The 19,790-nt window shown below is 41.5% G+C and overlaps 1 protein-coding gene across 1 annotated transcript in view; it reads left to right on the forward strand.

Moving 5' to 3' along the window:
• Window positions 1-19,790, forward strand: part of LOC142397576 (protein kinase C epsilon type-like) — a 145,768-nt gene that overhangs the window by 39,784 nt on the left and 86,194 nt on the right. Inside the window, exon 2 of the mRNA XM_075481046.1 lies at window positions 16,381-16,444. Within this exon, the coding sequence (XP_075337161.1) occupies window positions 16,381-16,444 (64 nt within the window). The remainder of the gene's footprint in view (window positions 1-16,380; window positions 16,445-19,790) is intronic.

The raw sequence follows: 19,790 nt of genomic DNA on the forward strand, positions 1-19,790 counted from the left end.
ATGCATTATAATGTTCACAAATATCGATCAGACCCACGGCTTGAAAACTAAATTATTTTTCAATCGTTCCGTTCCGAACGGTTCAGGCATGTTTAACGTTTTCGTTCTTGCGTTCCGCCACCAACATATCGTTCCTGAACCGGTTCGGAACGTAATATATCGTTCGTTCTTATCGTTCCGGCAGTGTTTGGCGGGCCTATCAAGTCTATGTGTGTGGACTTTACCTTAGAATAGACGTACTCGTTAGTATTTGCCCTTGATTTACACCGTAGCTCTATGCCCAAAAATAATAAATCACCGGCAGCATCCAAAAACATTCAGATGGGCTAAAGCTGCGTCGACGTCACTTCCTTGATCTGGGAGCTTCAATGTAAGATGAGGGTTGATCTACTACTGTAGACAACAAAGTATATGCTATATTCTACATTAATTTTTATGTTGTAGAGTTGTGGATTTATTTTATCAATGGAGAAATTGAGCAGCCTTGCTTTGTTGTCTACAGTAGTAGATCAACCCTCATCTTACTTTGAAGCTCCCAGCTCCCTGAAGTGACGTTGACGCAGCTTTAGCAGCAGAGAAGCTATCAGGCTTGTGTTGATAATAATAAACTTCTGGACTATGTACAAACTTCCAAATGCATCGTTTTGTGAGTACAGACCATATTTGTACTACTGTAGAAGTTTGCTGTTATGGCATTTGATTTTAGTGGGGTAATTTTGGAGATACTGCCGGGGTCCATTAGCGCTTGTACTAAGCTATTTGGGATAAATCAGGAACTCAGCTAATGTTCAGCCAATATCGGAAAAACTTCGGGTGGGCTACTTGGCTGGATGTCACGGTTCAAATGACCCTAGGGTGAATCTACTCCCAAACATCACTATAACTAGTGGATAACTAGACTAAGTAGTGGATAAAGGAAGTGATTCGTGATAGCTGCCTGCATTGAGCCTAGCGGGCAGCGAAGTGAACACACAACCGGAAGTAGTCTTTTTTTTCCCCCTGACAAAGGCTACGCTTTTGTGAAATTTTATGAAATATATAGAGAACAAAAAAAAACATTATTAACCGGTTTTGTGGATTTCAGAATAACGTTTCTGTTCCGGAACAGTTGAAGACCATTTCGTTTTCGTTTCCGTTTCCGTTCCTCGTAAAATTCCGTTCGTTTTCGGTTTTCGGTTTTCGTTTTCGTTCCTTGAACCAGTTCGGAGCCCTGATCAGACCTAACCCAAATATTTGAGTTTTCTTTCTTTAATTATTCAGCAGTTTGTAGCTCAGCAGCTTCGACCTCTGAGGGGTCAGAACCAGAGGCCAACAGTCTCAGGTTTGAGCCATAAGAGCAGAAAATTGGGCCAAAAGACCTTCCGAAAGTGACCGTAAATGCGCCGTTGTTCTGATACTTCGGGAAGAAAGATGGAGTCTCAGCTAATAAAGAAACATCAGGACTGTGCCACCTGCTCTTCCAGTAGCAGTTTGTAAGATGTGTCACAGCAGCTGACCTGCAGCATCACTTATTCAACAGGGACAAATTGGGCTCAGACAGACACGGTTTAAGAGGAGGACAGAGTGTGTGTGTGTGTGATTCTGGTTTGTTTGAAGTGAATCCAGTTCATTAGCAGCAGGACCACAGCTGCATACACTTATTCTCCAGGGCCTGAGTGTTTGTGTGTGTGTGTGAATCTGTTCCATCTTTCATGTTCTGCACAAACATGCTCAAGCACATCCACTCAGAGGGATATATATATATATATATATATATATATATATATTATATTCTTATTCTTCTTCTGTCTGATTCAGATTTTAGTTCACCATATACCTTCTGTATGATCGACCGTACCTTACTACAAAAAGAGTAAACTTTTGTGTGTTTTGCCAATTTCTTTGAGGCTCTGATGTGACAGTCTGTGTCCCTTCATACATCATATGAACCACCACATGACTCTTTGTGTGTGTTCTGCGTAGATGTGACCGTCATGGCCTCAGCAATCACTATCAGCATCTTAAGATAAGTTGTGCAGTTTGCACTCTCATGGCGGGAATGTCTTTCAGAGGATTCAGCAGACATACATCAGCGCAGCTTAAAGGGATAGTTCGCCTCTTTTGACATGAAGCTGTATGACATCCCATATTAGCAACATCATTTATGAACATTTTCTTACCCCCAGCTGCGTCCTGTGAGCTGAGTTCCAGCCTCGTTTTGGTGTTGATGAAGGTAGTCCGGCTAGTTGGCTGGGGTTTAAAAAATAAAGCGTTTTGCTTCTCAAAACAATATGCGTTCAAAAGAGTAATACATTTGCGTCACAAAATCGTTCTCCAGGAAAAAGTCAGACCTCACAATCTCTTGGCCCTATTTTCTCTCCCATCGTATCACTGCCTGCTGCCGCCTGCCGCCTGCCGAGCTCTTACGGTGTTTGCTGCTCAGAAGCAGGGGACTGCTCGGTCTGAACTTCGGTCTGCACGGTCTACACAGCAGGATTTTTTCTTGGGCAACTCAAGTCAAGTCAAAGTCAAGTCACCTTATTATTACAATTTTACATGCAGAATCTGATCTTAATAAAGTGAAAAGACAAGATATAAGTAACTGTCAGTAAACATCATTGGCCAATGTGTCCAACCTGTCCACCCCGTATCATATCAAGCTAACGTTAGCTAACTACCGACTAGGCTAACAGGATAATATTAGCTAATTTGACAAGCACTTACTGGTCAGAATGGATCTTTAAATGACGAACAAAGTTGGAAGTTGTCGTCTGGCTGTCTGAGATGTTGATGCCGCATGTCTTGCACTGTGCTGTTCGTCTTTTGCCGTCAAAATGGTAATTATGAAAGCCGAAGACAAAGACTCTCGGTGCCCCTAACGCTGACATGTTGATGCATATCTGATATGAGTTTATTCTCTCTAATAAACACTAAGGTATGCAGAGAGGGCATGACTGATTGACAGGGTAGTGATCCAATCATGACGCCATTCTCAGCCTGCGCTGCTACCGGGTAATCGATGTTATTTTTTCAATTAATTTATTCATTTTATATTCAAACTGAAAACATGAACTGTAAAAATACTCAAGTCATTCAAGTCATTGTGTCTCAAGTCAAGTGCCGAGTCTTTAACTTCCAAGTCCGAGTCGAGTCTCAAGTCTTTTATTTTTTGTAAAGTCAAGTCACAAGTCATCAAAACAGCAACTTGAGTCGACTTGAGTACAAGTCACAGTGACTTGAGTCCCAATCTCTGGTTTAAGACATTCATAATAGACGTCCGTGCACTTAAAAATGAGTCAGAAGCACACAGTTTTAAAGGAAAACTCCGGGGCATTTGAAGCGCAATCCCATTGCTAGAGGTTGTCAAATACTGATAGTAGGACACAGACAGGTGCAAATCGGCGCTCCCTGTGCGGCGATTGCGCTGTTTGCGCAGCCTGTCATGCTAGCCAACTACGTGGTGGCTAAGGGGCAAGCGCTAACCCTTCCACGTAAAACAACAACTTGCACACTGCAGAAACGTCACACCACTTTATAAACCATCCGACAATAAAGTCACAAGCCTTACCATCAAAACCATATGCATGGTTCTCACATTACTGGCATGGGGACGTTACAAAACAACTTTATAAACAGCATGTCCCTCACCGGATATTTGTACGCTCGCGCATGTGAAAGCCCAAAAGAGTCGATGGACGATAATCCCATATACAAAACAATGTACGGGGCATTTGTACGCTCGCGCTTCAAATGCCCCGGAGTTTTCCTTTAAGGTATACACACCTGTTTAGTGTTGTTTAATATCACATAGGACACGGCTGAAAATTGCACATAAAGTGTCAAATTACCACCGACAAACTGCCAAAACTGTCTTTGGCCCTTTTAGAGTCTTTAGAGGAGTCCAGAGGAGGCTGTCGCTTTCGCACAGGCCCGTACCCATGGCAACTGAGGAAATGGCGGTAATGGACTCCACCAGAGGCTCGTCTTGGTTCTTATTGGCGGTTTCACTCAGGAATGGTGGATTCTTGGAGTTAAGGAACACTGGAAATAACGAGAGGAAACTGATGTTCCACAGATTCAGTGTCTGAGGGTTTTAGGGTGAATTTAAGCCGCATGAAGTAGAATTAATGCAAAGTTAATGACCAAACACGGCAGCTTTGGTCATGCACAGTCGTGGTAAATGCTGCTTTGTGTCTGTACGCGAACAATAATATGACAACACACTCGATTAACAGGCAGCTTGGCTGACGTTTATCAGGAAAAGGAGTGCCTAATGATCAGCTGTACAGTGGGAAGAAACGTGGCGTCCGTTGTGTTTGCAGGTGAACTGTGTGCCTTGGCAGTCCTGCAAGTTAAAGCGCAGTACAGAAAACATTCCAGGGTATTAAATACATTCCTGGGATCAGATCCTGGGATCTCAGATCCACCATCTGATGCTAACCGCTCTGATTTGCTTTGCAGTTCTTTGACTCATGCTTTAGATTGTTTCTTTCTTCCAGCGTAACTTTGCCTCACATTAAAAATGTGGCGTTGACGAATGTTGGTTGGCCATCTTTTACCCACTGGTTAAATAACTGAATAACATCAGGTTTGGCTCTTGAGAAACTGACGTATATCGTTAAAAAGAGGGCTTCTGAATTTTATGACATTTGGAGGATATTTCTGGAACTGTTGAGGGAGGGAGAATGAGAAAATGAAAAGTATTTAATTGGTTGTTGGGAGTGCAAGCTGCAACCTACATTTTGAATATTTTTTTAATTTATTTTTAATTTATTATTATTATTATTATTATTATTATTTTTATTTATATATGTTTATTTACTCATTTATTTTTTATTATTTTCATTATTTCATATTTATTGCACAGTCATTTGCTGTCTAATTACTGCGGTTTAATGTATCTTTTTTAATCATTTAACTATTATTTTCTTTTCTGCCGTATGTTTTGGATGTTTAAACTGTTGGTTGTTATATTAACATGAAAAACCAAAAAATTTATATGCTTAAAAAAAAAAAAAAAAGGTGCCGTTGCTTCCTCGGTATGCGCGCCACACCGCTCCGGGATCAGAACCTTTAAATGAGACCTAGCCTTGTATGGGTTTATGTCGGGCGGCTGTTAAAGCAGGAGCCCTCGAACGTTACGGCAGTGTGTGTGTGGGTCTGAGTGGTCTGCGGTGTGTCAGTCCTCAGAGACCGAGCGCTCTCTGTCACTGACAACAGATAAAACACAATGTCCTCCCTGTTCCCCCTCCGGCTTCGTCTCTCACTCATTCTCAGCTGGATTCTCCTGCTGTGTTTTGATTCTGTTCTTTCTTAGAGCTCATCCATGTGACAGCAGACCCATTAGAAACTGTCTTTTTGTTACGGATACATATGCATTGTGTGATTTTTAGTCGAGTTTTTTGATGGAAATGTGTAGGACATTGACACTTTTGCACCTCAAAACGTTCAAACTGTCTGATTTTCGTCACCAACCAAACGTTCATCACCGTTGACTGCATTATTTTGTTGCTTAAAAATGTGTCTGAGCTGATTCTTCACAGGGATCCCAGCTCCCTGCTGATGTTTCTGTCTATCCGCCAGCCTGTGAAATTATGATTTTTCCTTTTCTTTTAAACTCTGAAACGCTTTCATTCTAAAATGAATTAGAAGCTTTTTGTGGATCAATTTGAGGGTAAAATATTGCTTATTTGGTTGTTAACTTACTATATTTCTCATATTTTCTGTGTATAAGATATGTGCAGAAGTGGGTAGAGTAGCCAAAAATTGTACTCAAGTAAAAGTACTGTTACTTCAGAATAATATGACTCAAAGTAAAAGTAAAAAGTAGTCATCCAAATAATTACTTGAGTAAGAGTAAAAAAGTGCTTGGTGAAAAAACTACTCAAGTACTGAGTAACTGTTGAGTAACGTCTGATTTATTTGTTAACACAAGCATTCAATCAGACAGACAAAAATACTAAATAATCATCTTTAGGCAAATTAGAGTTCATCCAATTGATAAAATAAATTAAAATGAATGAATTAATTACAAAATAGCTTAAATTATAATAATCCAGGTGAAATCAAGAACTTCAATAAAAAATAAAAGAGACTTACGAATGTTTAAAACATATGTAACCCATATGTAACCTAAAAAACAAACATTCATCTATCCATGGGGAAAAAAAACGAATTTAGGAAACTTACCGCTACATGTTTCCTCAAGTTAGATGTTGAGTTTCTGCTGAAATGTGCGTTTGTTTTGGTTGACACAGAAGACACATAATGTAGCTGCTGTTTCTCACTCTTTGTAAGGTAAACATGCTTTCAGTATGAGGCCTCGTCTGCGTCTTCATTTCCCACCGTTGATTCTGACATTTTTCATCTGTTTCTTTGTTTGTTTGCTACGACTGTAAACTGTAAAGCTAACCCGTCCCGCCGCTGAGATTGAGTATGGTCACGTGACCAGACTGCACGGCTACGTCTGATTGGTGAAACGTAGTCAGGTGGTAGAGCCTTTGGCGGAAGTCTCTCTCTCTGTCAGAATAAAACATTAAAATGAGGCGTACGCGGGGGGATAAAAATAATGAGGCGTAGAATACCAAAGAGGTAAGAAGAGAAGTAACCAGCTCATTGTAGCCTAATGTAGCGGAGTAAGAGGACAGTTTCTGCTGCACAAATCTACTCAAGTAAAAGTAAAAAGTATAGACATTTAAAACTACTCCTAGAAGTATAATTATTTCAAAAACTTACTCAAGTAAATGTAACTCGTTACTACCCACCTCTGGGTATGTGTGTGTTTGTGTCCAGCAGAGTCATGTGCTTTCACTTCAACCTTGACAGACTGTGGGCATGTTTTTGTGGGTCTGCTCAGGCATTTACCCCTCAGTCTGTGTGTGTGTGTGTGTGTGTGTGTGTGTGTTTGGACAAAGCTGGCAGGTGTGGACAGGAGTCATGACTTAGTGAAGGACCTTTATTTTGGGGCCAGTATGAATCACACGAGGCTGTCAGCATGCACAGCACACACAGTTCCACACAGTCTGGCTGCACAGCTATCACCACTTTGATTCTGATTAGACCAACTCTGTTTCGTGGATGCTCCAAATAAACAATCAAACAATGAGCGGCGGCGGCAGCCATTTTCTTATCACAATCTCAAAGATTTGAGGGTTCTGTCGCCCACGTGTGTGTGTCGGATCTTTGTCTTTGCGCCACAGCAACCAGCTATCTTTTGGTTTTTGACGCACGACTTTGGATAGAGCGATAAATCGGTCCCGCTGACTAATTTGCAATCGTGAGGGAGTTGGCAGGGGCTGATTGAAATTTCATAATGATAACAGTTACAAGTATTTAATCAGGCTTGTAAACAAATGATGAATGCAGGACCGTCTGCAACAGCCTTGGTGACGTGGCTGCTGTTGGACACCGGTTCTGATGACCTTTGGAGACGTATTTAGAGGCTTTATGTGGAATAGAGCTGCAGACACGAGGTGGATGTCTGAGAGTTTTGATGCTCCTTGTTGGTCTGTTTTAGTTTTGACCAGGGCTGGGCAACGATTCAAATTTTTAATCTAATTAATCACGATTAATCGCATTTGTACGCAAAATCCAAAAGTGCCATAACATTTGTTGTGCAAACACACTTTTAACATCAGCATCTTTCTGTAGTTTTTATGTAGAAGCCTCGCTCCACTGTCTGTTTCCTTGAATGACTTGCTGCTATCAGTTGTGTGTTTTGCCTTTAAGTGATATTTTAGACTGGAACTACTACTGAAAGCATGTTTACCTTACAAAGAGTGAGAAACAGCAGCTACATTATGTGTCTTCTGTGTCAACCAAAACAAACGCACATTTCAGCAGAAACTCAACATCTAACTTGAGGAAACATGTAGCGGTAAGTTTCCTAAAGTAGTTTTTTCCCCCATGGATAGGTGAATGTTTGTTTTTTAGGTTACATATGGGTTACATATGTTTTAAACATTTCCTAAGTCTCTTATTTTTTATTGAAGTACTTTAATTTACCTGGATTATTTTGATTTAAGCTATTTTGTAATTAATTAATTCATTTTGATTTATTTCATCACTTGGATGGACTCTAATATGCCTAATGATGATTATTTAGTATTTTTGTCTGTCTGATTGAATGCTTGTTTTAACAAATAAATCAGACGTTACTCAACAGTTACTCAGTACTTGAGTCGTTTTTTCATCGAGCACTTTTTTACTCTTACTCAAGTAATTATTTGGATGACTACTTTTTACTTTTACTTGAGTCATATTATTCTGAAGTAACAGTACTTTTACCTGAGTACAGATTTTTGGCTGCTCTACCCATCTCTGCCTGTTGTTCATCTGTGATCACCTCCCTCAGTTTATAACCGCCTGGTCTTTTCTGTCCTTTGTGAAACGCTTTTCCTTTTTATTCACCAGTTGATTTTTCTGCTCGTCCTCTCCCGCCCAAGTTCTGTTACTTTTGTTTGGACTGCTCTGGTTTGGATTTATGTCAGACTTTTCTGGACTTCCTGCCTGGCAGCGCCTGATTTTTTTTTTTTACGAGTTTATTAAAAGTTTATTTCTGTTCTCCACTTCCCAGACGCCTTTTTTTTTCTCTTTGTCTTTGTCAAAAGTATACAAAGCGCAGAAGGGATGAAGCGATTGTTTTTGTCTTATTTTATTAAATCTATTCTGTTACATTCAAGCCACCTCTTGAACAACAACGCCGTGCATCGATCACGCTGCTCTCTGAATAATTGGCCATGAAAAAGCTGTTATTTGGCACTTTTTATGTGAAAACATTCTGTTTTTTTCACAACTTGTGACATTTTATAGACAAAATAGAAATATTTAGATAAAGGAAAATAATATGCAGATAAATTGATAAACAAGACGTTGAGTTGGAGCCCAGTATTTATTATCTGTCTGCACAGATAAGTGAGTTTATTTGCTGCTGGGGTGTAACAGCGTCTCTGAGGGAAGACTTTGTAGCGCTAAAGTACACTTCAATGACTCCTCGAACTCTGAGCACCCACTCCAGGAACTGATATAAATGTCTTTATATGAAACTTTTATCACACATTAGTTACAGTCTTTGGTTTACTGAACCTTTACTTGGTCTAAAATGTAACTTTTATTGTGTGCATGCAGGAAAAAGCAGTCGCCAGAATGTGATGAACAGTCGTGATTGATCAGCATCGGGTGACTTATAATGTCAGAGCTTCGCAGTAATGGCCGACGAGCACACATCCTCACAGGGAAATTAAATTGGAGGCTTTAACTCAATTGAGCAGGTTTCCCCTCCACCCAGCCTCCTCTGCCATGATCCATCAAAAGCCAGCTGTGTGTGTGTGTGTTTGAGGATGTTCTTAAGAAGGTATCTGAAATAAGATTGGACTCCCTGCATAGGAAACCACACAGCGTGCACACGCTCATGTAAACAGAGCCCACATTGTTCTGGTCTGCACACATGTGACCGGCACCATGTGATGTTTGACCTGCAGATGAAATATCTGCAAACACGTATGCAGTTACTATTAAGTGTGGCCGGGCCCCTCGAGTGTGTGTGCATTCATGGATGATTGAGATTCAGACTCGTGTTATTGTGCATTGCTCCTGACTTCTCTGAGCTCCTCTGAGCTCCTCTGAGCTCCTCTGAGCCATCAGATCAACACAGAACAGCAGCCAGACATACTTCTTGGGTCGGCCGTGTCCGATCTGACGTACCGGTGGTACGCGCTCAGACTGAGAGGCCTTTTCCTTCCTTTTTCTGCTTCTATATTTAGTGCCATCTGCACCTGCAGGTCTGAGCGCGCTCAGTGAGCAGCAGAAGAATGCTGGCTGGTGACCTCAGAGGAAGGGAGGCGACGTTTGTGTGTCTCTGGTGATGTCATAATTGTCATCATTACTGGTTTATTAGCGGCCCGGGACATCCAGGATTTCTGTTTGTGCTGCTTGGATCTGGTATCGTAGCACTTTTCATCTGTTTGTCTGTAACCGTCCTGCAGAAGAGCAACATTTCACCAGCATCACTGTTTATCTGGGTTAATTATGATATCCTTTAAGCTGTTTCTGAAAATTCAAACCTTATGACAGGAATTCTCAGTCTTTCTGGAAGCTTTTTACAATAAGCAACAAAAACAGTAACAGTAAAGGCAAAACACACAACTGATAGCAGCAAGTCATTCAAGGAAACAGACAGTGGAGCGAGGCTTCTACATAAAAACTACAGAAAGATGCTGATGTTAAAAGTGTGTTTGCACAACAAAAATGTTATGGCACTTTCATTCATATGGCAGCACATTTAAAATAAAACTAAATGCTAAAGGCTATACACTACTTTTGGATTCATTTTTGGATTCTGCGTACAAATGCGATTAATCGTGATTAATCAGGGAAATCATGTGATTAATTAGATTAAACATTTTAATCGTTGCCCAGCCCTAATAAAAACATGGGGATGAACTCAAGAAGCAAAGCTGATGCACAGAGAGCGGTATGTGGCGTTGGATGCAGTGGACGAGGCTGACGGGGAGGCCGTGCACGGGTAACGCCGTGCAGCGCTACAGGAATGCAGAAAGCCTCGTGACGGCCTTATCCACGCAGCTGCAGGTCGTCCCACTTACAGAATGTGACTGCGCTGCTAGAAATGAGTCATCACACAAGAACAAAGGCATAGAACAGTGATAATATTTCAGAAAGTAACGGGGATAATACCCTGGATGTTTGGTTAAATTTTAGCAAATAAATAGATACATAAAAAACTAGCTTAGCTCGCGAGCTAAATGTGTGTTATGCTGGAACATTTCTCCTTAATGTGTCATTCATCCGCTGGGCTCGTACATCCTCTGAAGCCGGGTACAGCGGCGAGATGGATGCTGTTCGGTGCAGCTGACAACACGTGATTATCATGCATCGCTCTGGCAGGTTTAATGTGAGCGAGACGGAGAGAAGACGCCTCTGAGGTCAAGACGGGGTGAACTCTGAGTGACGTAACTTTCCACTGAGAGTCTGAGTGTTTCACTGGATGAGATACGGTCAGACGGAGGCAGCACAAAACATACTTTGAGTTTTTCAGATGACTTCAGATACCCAGAATACGTGCTCTAAAGAACATTACGTCCCTTTAAAGTAAATAAACCCTAATTAATATTTCCATGTCTGACGCTGATAAAACAGCCCAAAGTTCAGCGATGTTCTCCTAGATTTCTTCCTGAGAATTTATTCCGTCGTGTTGGGAGAGCACAGCACCCCTGCTGTCAGATTCATGGTAATATTCTGCCTGCCTCATCTATCCAATCTGCCACAACGACTTCCTTCCTTCCGTTCTTTCTACCAGAAAATGCAGATGGATGAGGAAGATTACCTCGTTAGGCCTCAGAACGCTCACAGTGAGCTCTGGCCTGCTGGATGATGCAGATCTGCACAGCTTGGGAAAAGGTGCCACTTATTACTGGAAATGAAAATCTTTTTCTTTTTCTTTTAACAACAAAAAGTCACCAGGCATGGCCTCCACCCTGCCTCCACCCTGCCTCCACCCTGCCTTCATTTGCATGCTTCCTCCTCCCCCTCATCTGAGTCTTTCTCTGCTTTCCATCTCTTACTGTGTACATTACCGAACCCACGCCTGTTCGCCTTCGCTGCACCACCTTCTCACTCGGTGCAGTTCACACTGTGTGTGTGCACGAGGGATTGGTGTGCACGGTGGGTGGTGCGTATTGCTGCTGGAAACTGGCTGCGCCCCGTGGCCGATGCCCACTTTCTTTCCTCAGATGTACTCGGACACACACACACACACTTCCTAATGCTTCTGTAGCTGTGCCAATATTTAGATTATAATTTAAATGTGTATTTTGTTATTAGCAAGGTGAACATTCTCAAAACTATGTGATTATGTCTGTATTTCTGTTTTATTCTTTATTTTTCTTTGATTTAATGATATCGTACATTGTTCCGGTTTACTTGTTGCAGCGGGGGGGTCTTAATTTATGACGCACAGTGTATGACGCATATAGGCTATGTTCGAAACTGCATACTTCTCCCACTACTCCTACTAACCTTTTGAGTTAGTAAGTGAGTTTGAGTAAGCGAGAAGTTCCCGGATGCATACTAGATTCGCCGAAATGTTGGGTATGCATCATGAGGTTACTACTCATACTCAAACTACCCAAGATGCAACATAACGTGACGTCGCCAATCGTCATTTCCTGTCAAAACGGCAGTTTCAAGCTAGCTACAACGAGGGTAGGTTCACTTCCTGTTTTCAAAACAAAAGCACCAATTGTATCGTAATGGCTTTCCCTATGATAAAAGGCAACGGGTATTTTATTTTGTGAAAATAACAGGAAGTGCGTTGCTCACTGCAGCTAGCTTTAGTAGTGCCGAATTCGTGGGAACAAAATTGTAAATAGCCGGTATTTTGTCAGGTTTTCAACACGTTGGGGATCTAAACGACTACTTTCTCGCCTGAAAATGTTTCAAATGTTGCTAAAGTTTACAGAGGTTAGAGCCTAAGGGAAATCAGCTTCAGGCCGGCTGATTTCGCCTCGGGCAGTAGCGAAATGCATTGTGGGTAAACACTCTGCAAACTGTCTGATCGATCAGTATGAAAGTATGTAGTATATAGTATACTGTTTCGAAAACAGCCACAGCGTCGCCGCACCTTTCCGCCCAGAACTTAGAAGGTGCGTGTGATGGTAAGATGTGTTGGGAGGCTCTCTGTCATTAAATTAAGCTAGCGTGTTTAAAAGTTAGTCGTTATAAAAAAGTCGTTTTTCCCGTTTGGTCCGAGTTGGACCTCATTTGCATATTTTCTGACCCGTTTTAGTTGCTTGTGCCCGTGTGTCTGCTCACTTGCTGTTATAGGTTTGTCATTGCATTAGCACATTAAATTGTTAAAGCTGTTAATTTTATAATTAATTGTATATGGTCTGCATTAGAGGGATATCCACAGTATGAATGTGTTTTACATGTCAAAGGTGCATATAGGAAAAACATTTTTATTTTATTTTATTCAAACAGGGCCCCAAGTCACTTTAAATATGTTATATTTTGTATTGTTTGTTGTTCATTGTTGGTGTTTTGTTCTTAATTTAATTTTGAAATGCAGAATTAATAGCTAATGGCACATTTTATTTGTAATTATATATGTATATTTCTTTTAAAAAGCCCAGAACTTGGGAGGTGCGTGTGATGTTGCTGAGGAAGAGCTTGTGCCCCCCCTGCTCTTATGGGCATTAAAGTGCATATCCTATATTCTGGCCATCAGAGTCTTCATTATACACGCAACCAGACTACAGCTGCTTCACTTCTCTCTCTAAACCTGTTCAGACTCCTTCATGTGTCTGGTGAGTGATGTGTGGGTGTGGGACAGGATATGTGTCAACTCCATTTCTGTGCAACTCACAAACCTCAGAGCATTTTTTTTCCCCTCCAACTTTCTTTCACCTGCGTTTTTACTGATGTGTTGCAAGTGACACTGTGAGATTTCAGCTCAACAAGATGTCACAATCCAAATTTTCCTCTCACGTTTGTAACAGTTGTTATAGGTGGACGGCTGATGCCTTATGCTCATATATGTAAATGTAAATGTACTTTATTTATACAGCCCGTTACAGACAAACCAAAGGGCTTCACAGCAGGTAATAACTAAAGAGAAGAATAAGTAAAAACAAATAAAAACAATAAAAGTAATAAAATACAACAAAATCGATCAAGATAAAATAAGATAAAAGCGTCATCATACTACTGGGCAGAGATGGGACCAAGTCACACATGTGCAAGTCCCAAGTCATTTTTTCTTGGTCAAGTCAAGTCAAAGTCAAGTCACCTTATTATTGCAATTTTACCTGCAGAATCTGATCTTAATAAAGTGAAAAGACAAGATATAAGTAACTGTCAGTAAACATCATTGGCCAATGTGTCCAACCTGTCCACCCCGTATCATATCAAGCTAACGTTAGCTAACTACCGACTAGGCTAACAGGATAATATTAGCTAATTTAACAAGCACTTACTGGTCAGAATGGATCTTTAAATGAGGAACAAAGTTGGAAGTTGTCGTCTGGCTGTCTGAGATGTTGATGCCGCATGTCTTGCACTGTGCTGTTCGTCTTTTACCGTCAAAATGGTAATTACGAAAGCTGAAGACAATAGCCGCTTTCGGACTGTAGGAACCTTTGGCAGTTCTAATAACCTTTTAATCCGCGGGGCCGTTTTCTCCCGTGTTCGGACATACAGGAACTCGGGACCATCTCCCTCAGTTCCTATAACCATTTCAGCTCCTTCTCCGAGGTCGGGTCTTTTCATGGTTCTATTGAACGCATCTGACGGAGGTGTTTGGTGGTCGGTAGCTCCGCCCCATGTCATGCTATCACGGCTGAAATGTTTCATCATGCCACACAGACACAACCGGCGGGTGTTTAATAAGTTAAACTTACACTGGTCTCATTTGTCTGCAGCACTCTGCTCTCCTTTCTTCCTTCTTGAAATGAAAAAGTATCTCCTGACTCTCTCTGTGAGCTCTTCCAGCCTCCATGTTAGACGCCTGATGTGATCGTCCATGATTAATATCACCATCATGCAGACCATGAACACGGTGGCCTCCCTGCTCTCCATATTAGCTTCTTTGTGCTGTTTTTCTTCTCTCCTTACTTTTACCGGGTTTTGTTTTGTTGTTGAATGTGGTGCTAAACGGCTAACGTAACACGTCACTGAAGCAGCGCGGCGCATCAGTCCCGACCTGGTCCCGACTCATGTGCGAATGCAGATTGAAACAGAAGGACAGCAGCGCTCTGCACAAGTTGAAGCATGTGGAGACACTTTCAAGGTCTTTTTATTTAGCTCCAGAGGAGCCAGACCTTCTCTTTATCTTGGTGGTATGGAGCTGTAGTTTTCCAGGCTTCTTCCGGTTTATTAAAATGGGGCTTATTCTAGTCTGAAAAGAAGAGGAAAACTGAACCGACCATGTTGCAGTGAGCCGGAACTTGGGATTTATACCTGGAAATTCATTAAAACACACATAAAAACTAGGATAGGTTTGTTTTAAAGCTGTTTACAGGAGCCTTCATTTCTTTAGATTTTCTTTTAAGTGTCTTTACTTGGTTTCTTTTGGACATTTGCTGCTTTTTCACTCTTTTCCCGGTCCTTGCACCTGATGTGTTTTCTTTGTTAAGCCACTTAACTCTGACCTATGATCCATTCAGGAAGAAAAAGGGCTCCTATTTCAACGGATGAACCAGTGTTGTGTCCACACAGAACATACAACTTAGCAAAGAAGCCATTTTAAACTGGATCTTTAGGCACTTTGTTCCCAGCAGCCTGTCACAGAGACACATCATTGGTTCCCGTTTCTTTAGCTGCATCTGTGAAAAACAGCAAAGATAACACAGTCTGACAGACAGAAAACAGAATTTCTGCAGCAACAAGGTGATTCCCAAAGAGCTGTTAGCTGAAAACTTGGCATATCTCAGCATGGTGTGCAGTGTGTCCTTAAAACATTTGAGGAAACTGGAAAAGTGGAGGACAAAAGAAGAAGTGTCAGGCCTAAAGAACTATCTACAGCAGATGAACAGGATCTGAAAGTGATGTCCTTAAGAAAGAGGAAAAAATCCAGCAAAGACCTGACACAGGAGCTGAGAGATGCATCTGGACCTTCAGCTGATCCATCTGCTGTCACCTTATACTTGATTGAGACTAAATCAGATCAGGTCCCAAGCAAACTGAAAGCTGCAGTCTGCAACTCTTTTTCAAGCATAATGCCTGGAACTGTCCGGGGATTCTGAAAGTAGTACATTAAATACCCCAATACAAAAAAAAAATAGTTCTCTAGGTCCCCTATTTGTCCTGCTAGGTCCCTCCAAAGCCAGCAGGTTTGTTTACAAAATTGCAGACCGGACCGGTAAAAGGTAACCAATCAGGTTACGAGCTGGGCTCTGCTGCCTGTCAATCACCGATTATGCACGCGCGATACAAGGTAGGCTCGTCCCCACGCTTATTTATCTAGACTATTGAACTTCATTACGGGCTTGTCTACTTACTGTGTCTTCCATGATCGCAAATGACAGGTGAGTTGATGAATGAGGAGTCGTGTAAGCGCATCTGGCGTGCACGTCTACGTTCACGAGTTCTCATGTGTTTTGATGGGGCGGGACAGGAAGTTGAATAACTTTTTATTTTTCGGTTAAAAAATAAGCATTTCTTGCATTTTGCGACTACGGAGGTCACCGTTTTCAACTTCAAGCGTTCTGATAGATCATGTAAACTCTTAAAATGCCAAAAATTAGGACTTTACATATGACAACAACAAATCCTGCAGACTGCAGCTTGAACCAATGCAGCAGTGTAAATCGAACCAACTTTGTTTTAATTTCCTTCCATCAGCCTCCCCTCATCCTCTTTGTTTTCTGTTTTCTTCTGTGTGTGCAGATTGATCTGGAGCCAGAGGGGAAAGTCTATGTCGTTATCGACCTATCGGGATCTTCCAGTGAAGGTAAGACTGTGTCGAAGGTGAGCTAAGATCTATGGAACGCAGATCCATCACTTTCTGTCTGTGTGTCTCGTACTGAGAGCTGTTCAGTATTAGTCCGGGCTTTCATTCTAACTCTGCACGATCTGCTGATGAAGTCATTAAGAGGAAACAGACTTTTGTTGTTTTTGTCTTGAGTCATTGTGGCTTTAAACACAAGTGCTGTCAAGTGAATTCTCCTTAATTCTGACCATTTAACCACTTAGAATAACCGCATCTGCTATCAGACTTTGCATGAGAAGTTGGGGGGTTCACATGCTCGTAAACTCATGAAGTCAGCTGTAAGATTTACAGTTTAGATCACGCTCTGATCGTTTCTGCGTGTTTCTGCAGTCCTGATGATGATGCAAGTTTGTTAGATTGTCTACAGATTGCATGCAAGACATCTGAAGCCCTTTTGTCAACGGCAATTCTAGCGAAGTGTGTCAACATTGCTGCTGAGAGGTCTGGGGATGTGAGCGTGTCTTTTTGTGTTGCACGACATGTATGAGTGTGAAACTGTCTGCTTAAAACAGATCTCAGATCAGCTCAAATGAACAGCTCTTCAGGGCAAAGATTGCTTTGATTGAAGCAAACCGCTTGGATATGAAATCACAAACCTCCATCCATCCATCCATCCATTATCTATACCGCTGAATCCGTCGATCGGGTCGCGGGCGGGCTGGAGCCTATCCCAGCAGTCAATGGGCGAGAGGCGGGGTACACCCTGGACAGGCCGCCAGTCCATCGCAGGGCAAATCACAAACCTGTGCTGCAAAAATAAGCTAATTAGATAAGATAAGATAAGTTGTGCAGTTTGCACTCTCACGGCGGGAATGTCTTTCAGAGGATTCAGCAGACATACATCAGCGCAGCTTGATAGTTTGCCTCTTTTGACATGAAACTGTATGACATCCCATATTAGCAACATCATTTATGAACATTTTCTTACCCCCTGCTGCGTCCTGTGAGCCAAGTTCCAGCCTCGTTTTGGTGTTGATGAAGGTAGTCCAGCTAGTTGGCTGGGGTTTAAAAAATAAAGCGTTTTGCTTCTCAAAATAATATGCGTTCAAAAGAGTAATACATTTGCATCACAAAATCGTTCTCCAGGAAAAAGTCAGACCTCACAATCTCTTGGCCCTATTTTCTCTCCCTTCGTAGCACTGCCTGCTGTGTAGACCGTGCAGACCGAAGTGCAGACCGAGCAGTCCCCTGCTTCCGAGCAGCAAACACTGTAACAGGCGCGGCTGTCGGCAGGCGGCAGCAGTGGTATGTTTGTAAATCCCACCTGTCTCGGAGTCTCTGGCATAAACTTGTAAAACTACCGGGTGAAAAAAGAGGCAGATGTCGGAGGTGATCCTCAACTTTTAATCAACTCTGCACAAAATGAATCCCCTAAGTGTTCACTGATTGTAGTTGGTCGTGTTGACTTTTGTTCTCAGAATAGGTGGAAATGTATCTTATTATCTGAGCTGTTGAGTTGCCAGATCTGGAGTGGGTTTCCTGCTTTTCAGCTTGAATAACTGCTCTACTTGGGCTGCATTAGATCGTAGAGCTCTGAGCGTAGATCCACCCAAACAATCCCGCTCAGTGAAATATAGTTCCCAGCCTTTCACTGTGAAAAGCCATAAAAATCTCAATCTCAATCAATTCAGCTTCAATATCCATCTCTTATTAAAAGTAGTGTAATTTACACATATATAAGGATAAGGATAAGGATGTTTGATTCAATTCAATTAATTTTTATTTATATAGTGCCAAATACAACAAAGGTCATCTCAAGGCTCTTAAATAATAAGGTCCAATTCAAGCCAATTGGAATTCAATTCATTGTAATCATAATTATTTATAAATAATCCAATTCATTCATATTGAGCCAATTCAAAAACAATTTCCCAGCTAAGGAAACCAACAGATGCAGCAGCCATTCAGTGTTTAGTTTCCTCTTGTCACTAGATACCTCGAGTACTTATTTTGCGATATATTATATTACCTTTAATTTTCATGCACAGATATCATATCATCCTGTAGCTGAGCATGTTTGAACACAAGCAGGGTGGGTATAACACATGGACTAAAGGAATCCTGTTTGGTATTTACTCTTTAATTTCACAGTGAATTGCTTTAAAACCATGAAAACGCGGTCAGAGCTGTGGATATTAAACACCTGTTTACAGGTGGTGTCCACCTCAGTGAGGGGAGAAGAGAAAACTGTGCACAGCTTATTTATAAAGCGTTCAGTTTATTCTCCTAATCAACCACCAAACCTTCTGTTTATTTGCATTTGCAGAGCAATTTCTGAAGAAGAGCTTCAGAATCAATTTTAGAAATAAAAAGTGGTTATTAATGCATCGACCACACATCCATTTTTACTACTTGTCTTTTAGTAAAGACTTAATGGACTGACGTAAGTTAATTGCTTCATGAAAAGGCGATATGAACCTTTGACATCAGAGACGAAGCAATAATTGCTTGTTGGACACTGGATCTATCCCTCTGATGACCTCTGCCACCCTGCCTGCTGCTTCCAGGCGGACGACGTGGCCTCTCACTCTTTGTTGAAGAGTTTCTCGAGGCAGACGGGTTTCTGCCCTCACCTGGGCCTCTCATCCTTTCCACGGCTTATGACTGGGCAGTTGGTGCAGAACCTCGCCACACCCAACACATTACGCTCACTTTGAGGGGTGAAACGGGTTGGGAGGTGCATGCTGACAACCTATAATTACTCAAATATCAGAGCTTTTCTCCCGTCTCCAGGTTATCACAAACATTCCCGGTAAAGTCTTTAAAGTCTTTAAAGTCAAAGTCAAATTTATTTGTAGCCCATTTCATGTACAAAACAGTTCAAAGTGCTTCACATAAAATAAAAGCATTGCAGCGGGGAGTGGAAGAAGCATTAAAAATACATAAAAGAATATTAAGAGAAACAAATGAAATAATTAGGGCTGGGCAACGATTAAATTGTTCATCCATCCATCCATCCATCCATCCATCCATCATCTTCCGCTTGTCCGGGCATCGGGTCGCGGGGGCAGCAGCTTAAGCAGAGAGACCCAGACGTCTGTTTAATCTAATTAATCACATGATTTCCCTGATTAATCGCATTTGTACGCAAAATCCAAAAATGAATCCAAAAGTAGTGTATAGCTTTTAGCATTTAGTTTTATTTTAAATGTGCTGCCATATGAATGAAAGTGCCATAACATTAGTTGTGCAAACACACTTTTAACATCAGCATCTTTCTGTAGTTTTTATGTAGAAGCCTCGCTCCACTGTCTGTTTCCTTGAATGACTTGCTGCTATCAGTTGTGTGTTTTGCCTTTAAGTGATA

This window comes from Odontesthes bonariensis, chromosome 2 (assembly GCF_027942865.1).
Source record: "Odontesthes bonariensis isolate fOdoBon6 chromosome 2, fOdoBon6.hap1, whole genome shotgun sequence".
Lineage (NCBI taxonomy): Eukaryota > Metazoa > Chordata > Actinopteri > Atheriniformes > Atherinopsidae > Odontesthes > Odontesthes bonariensis.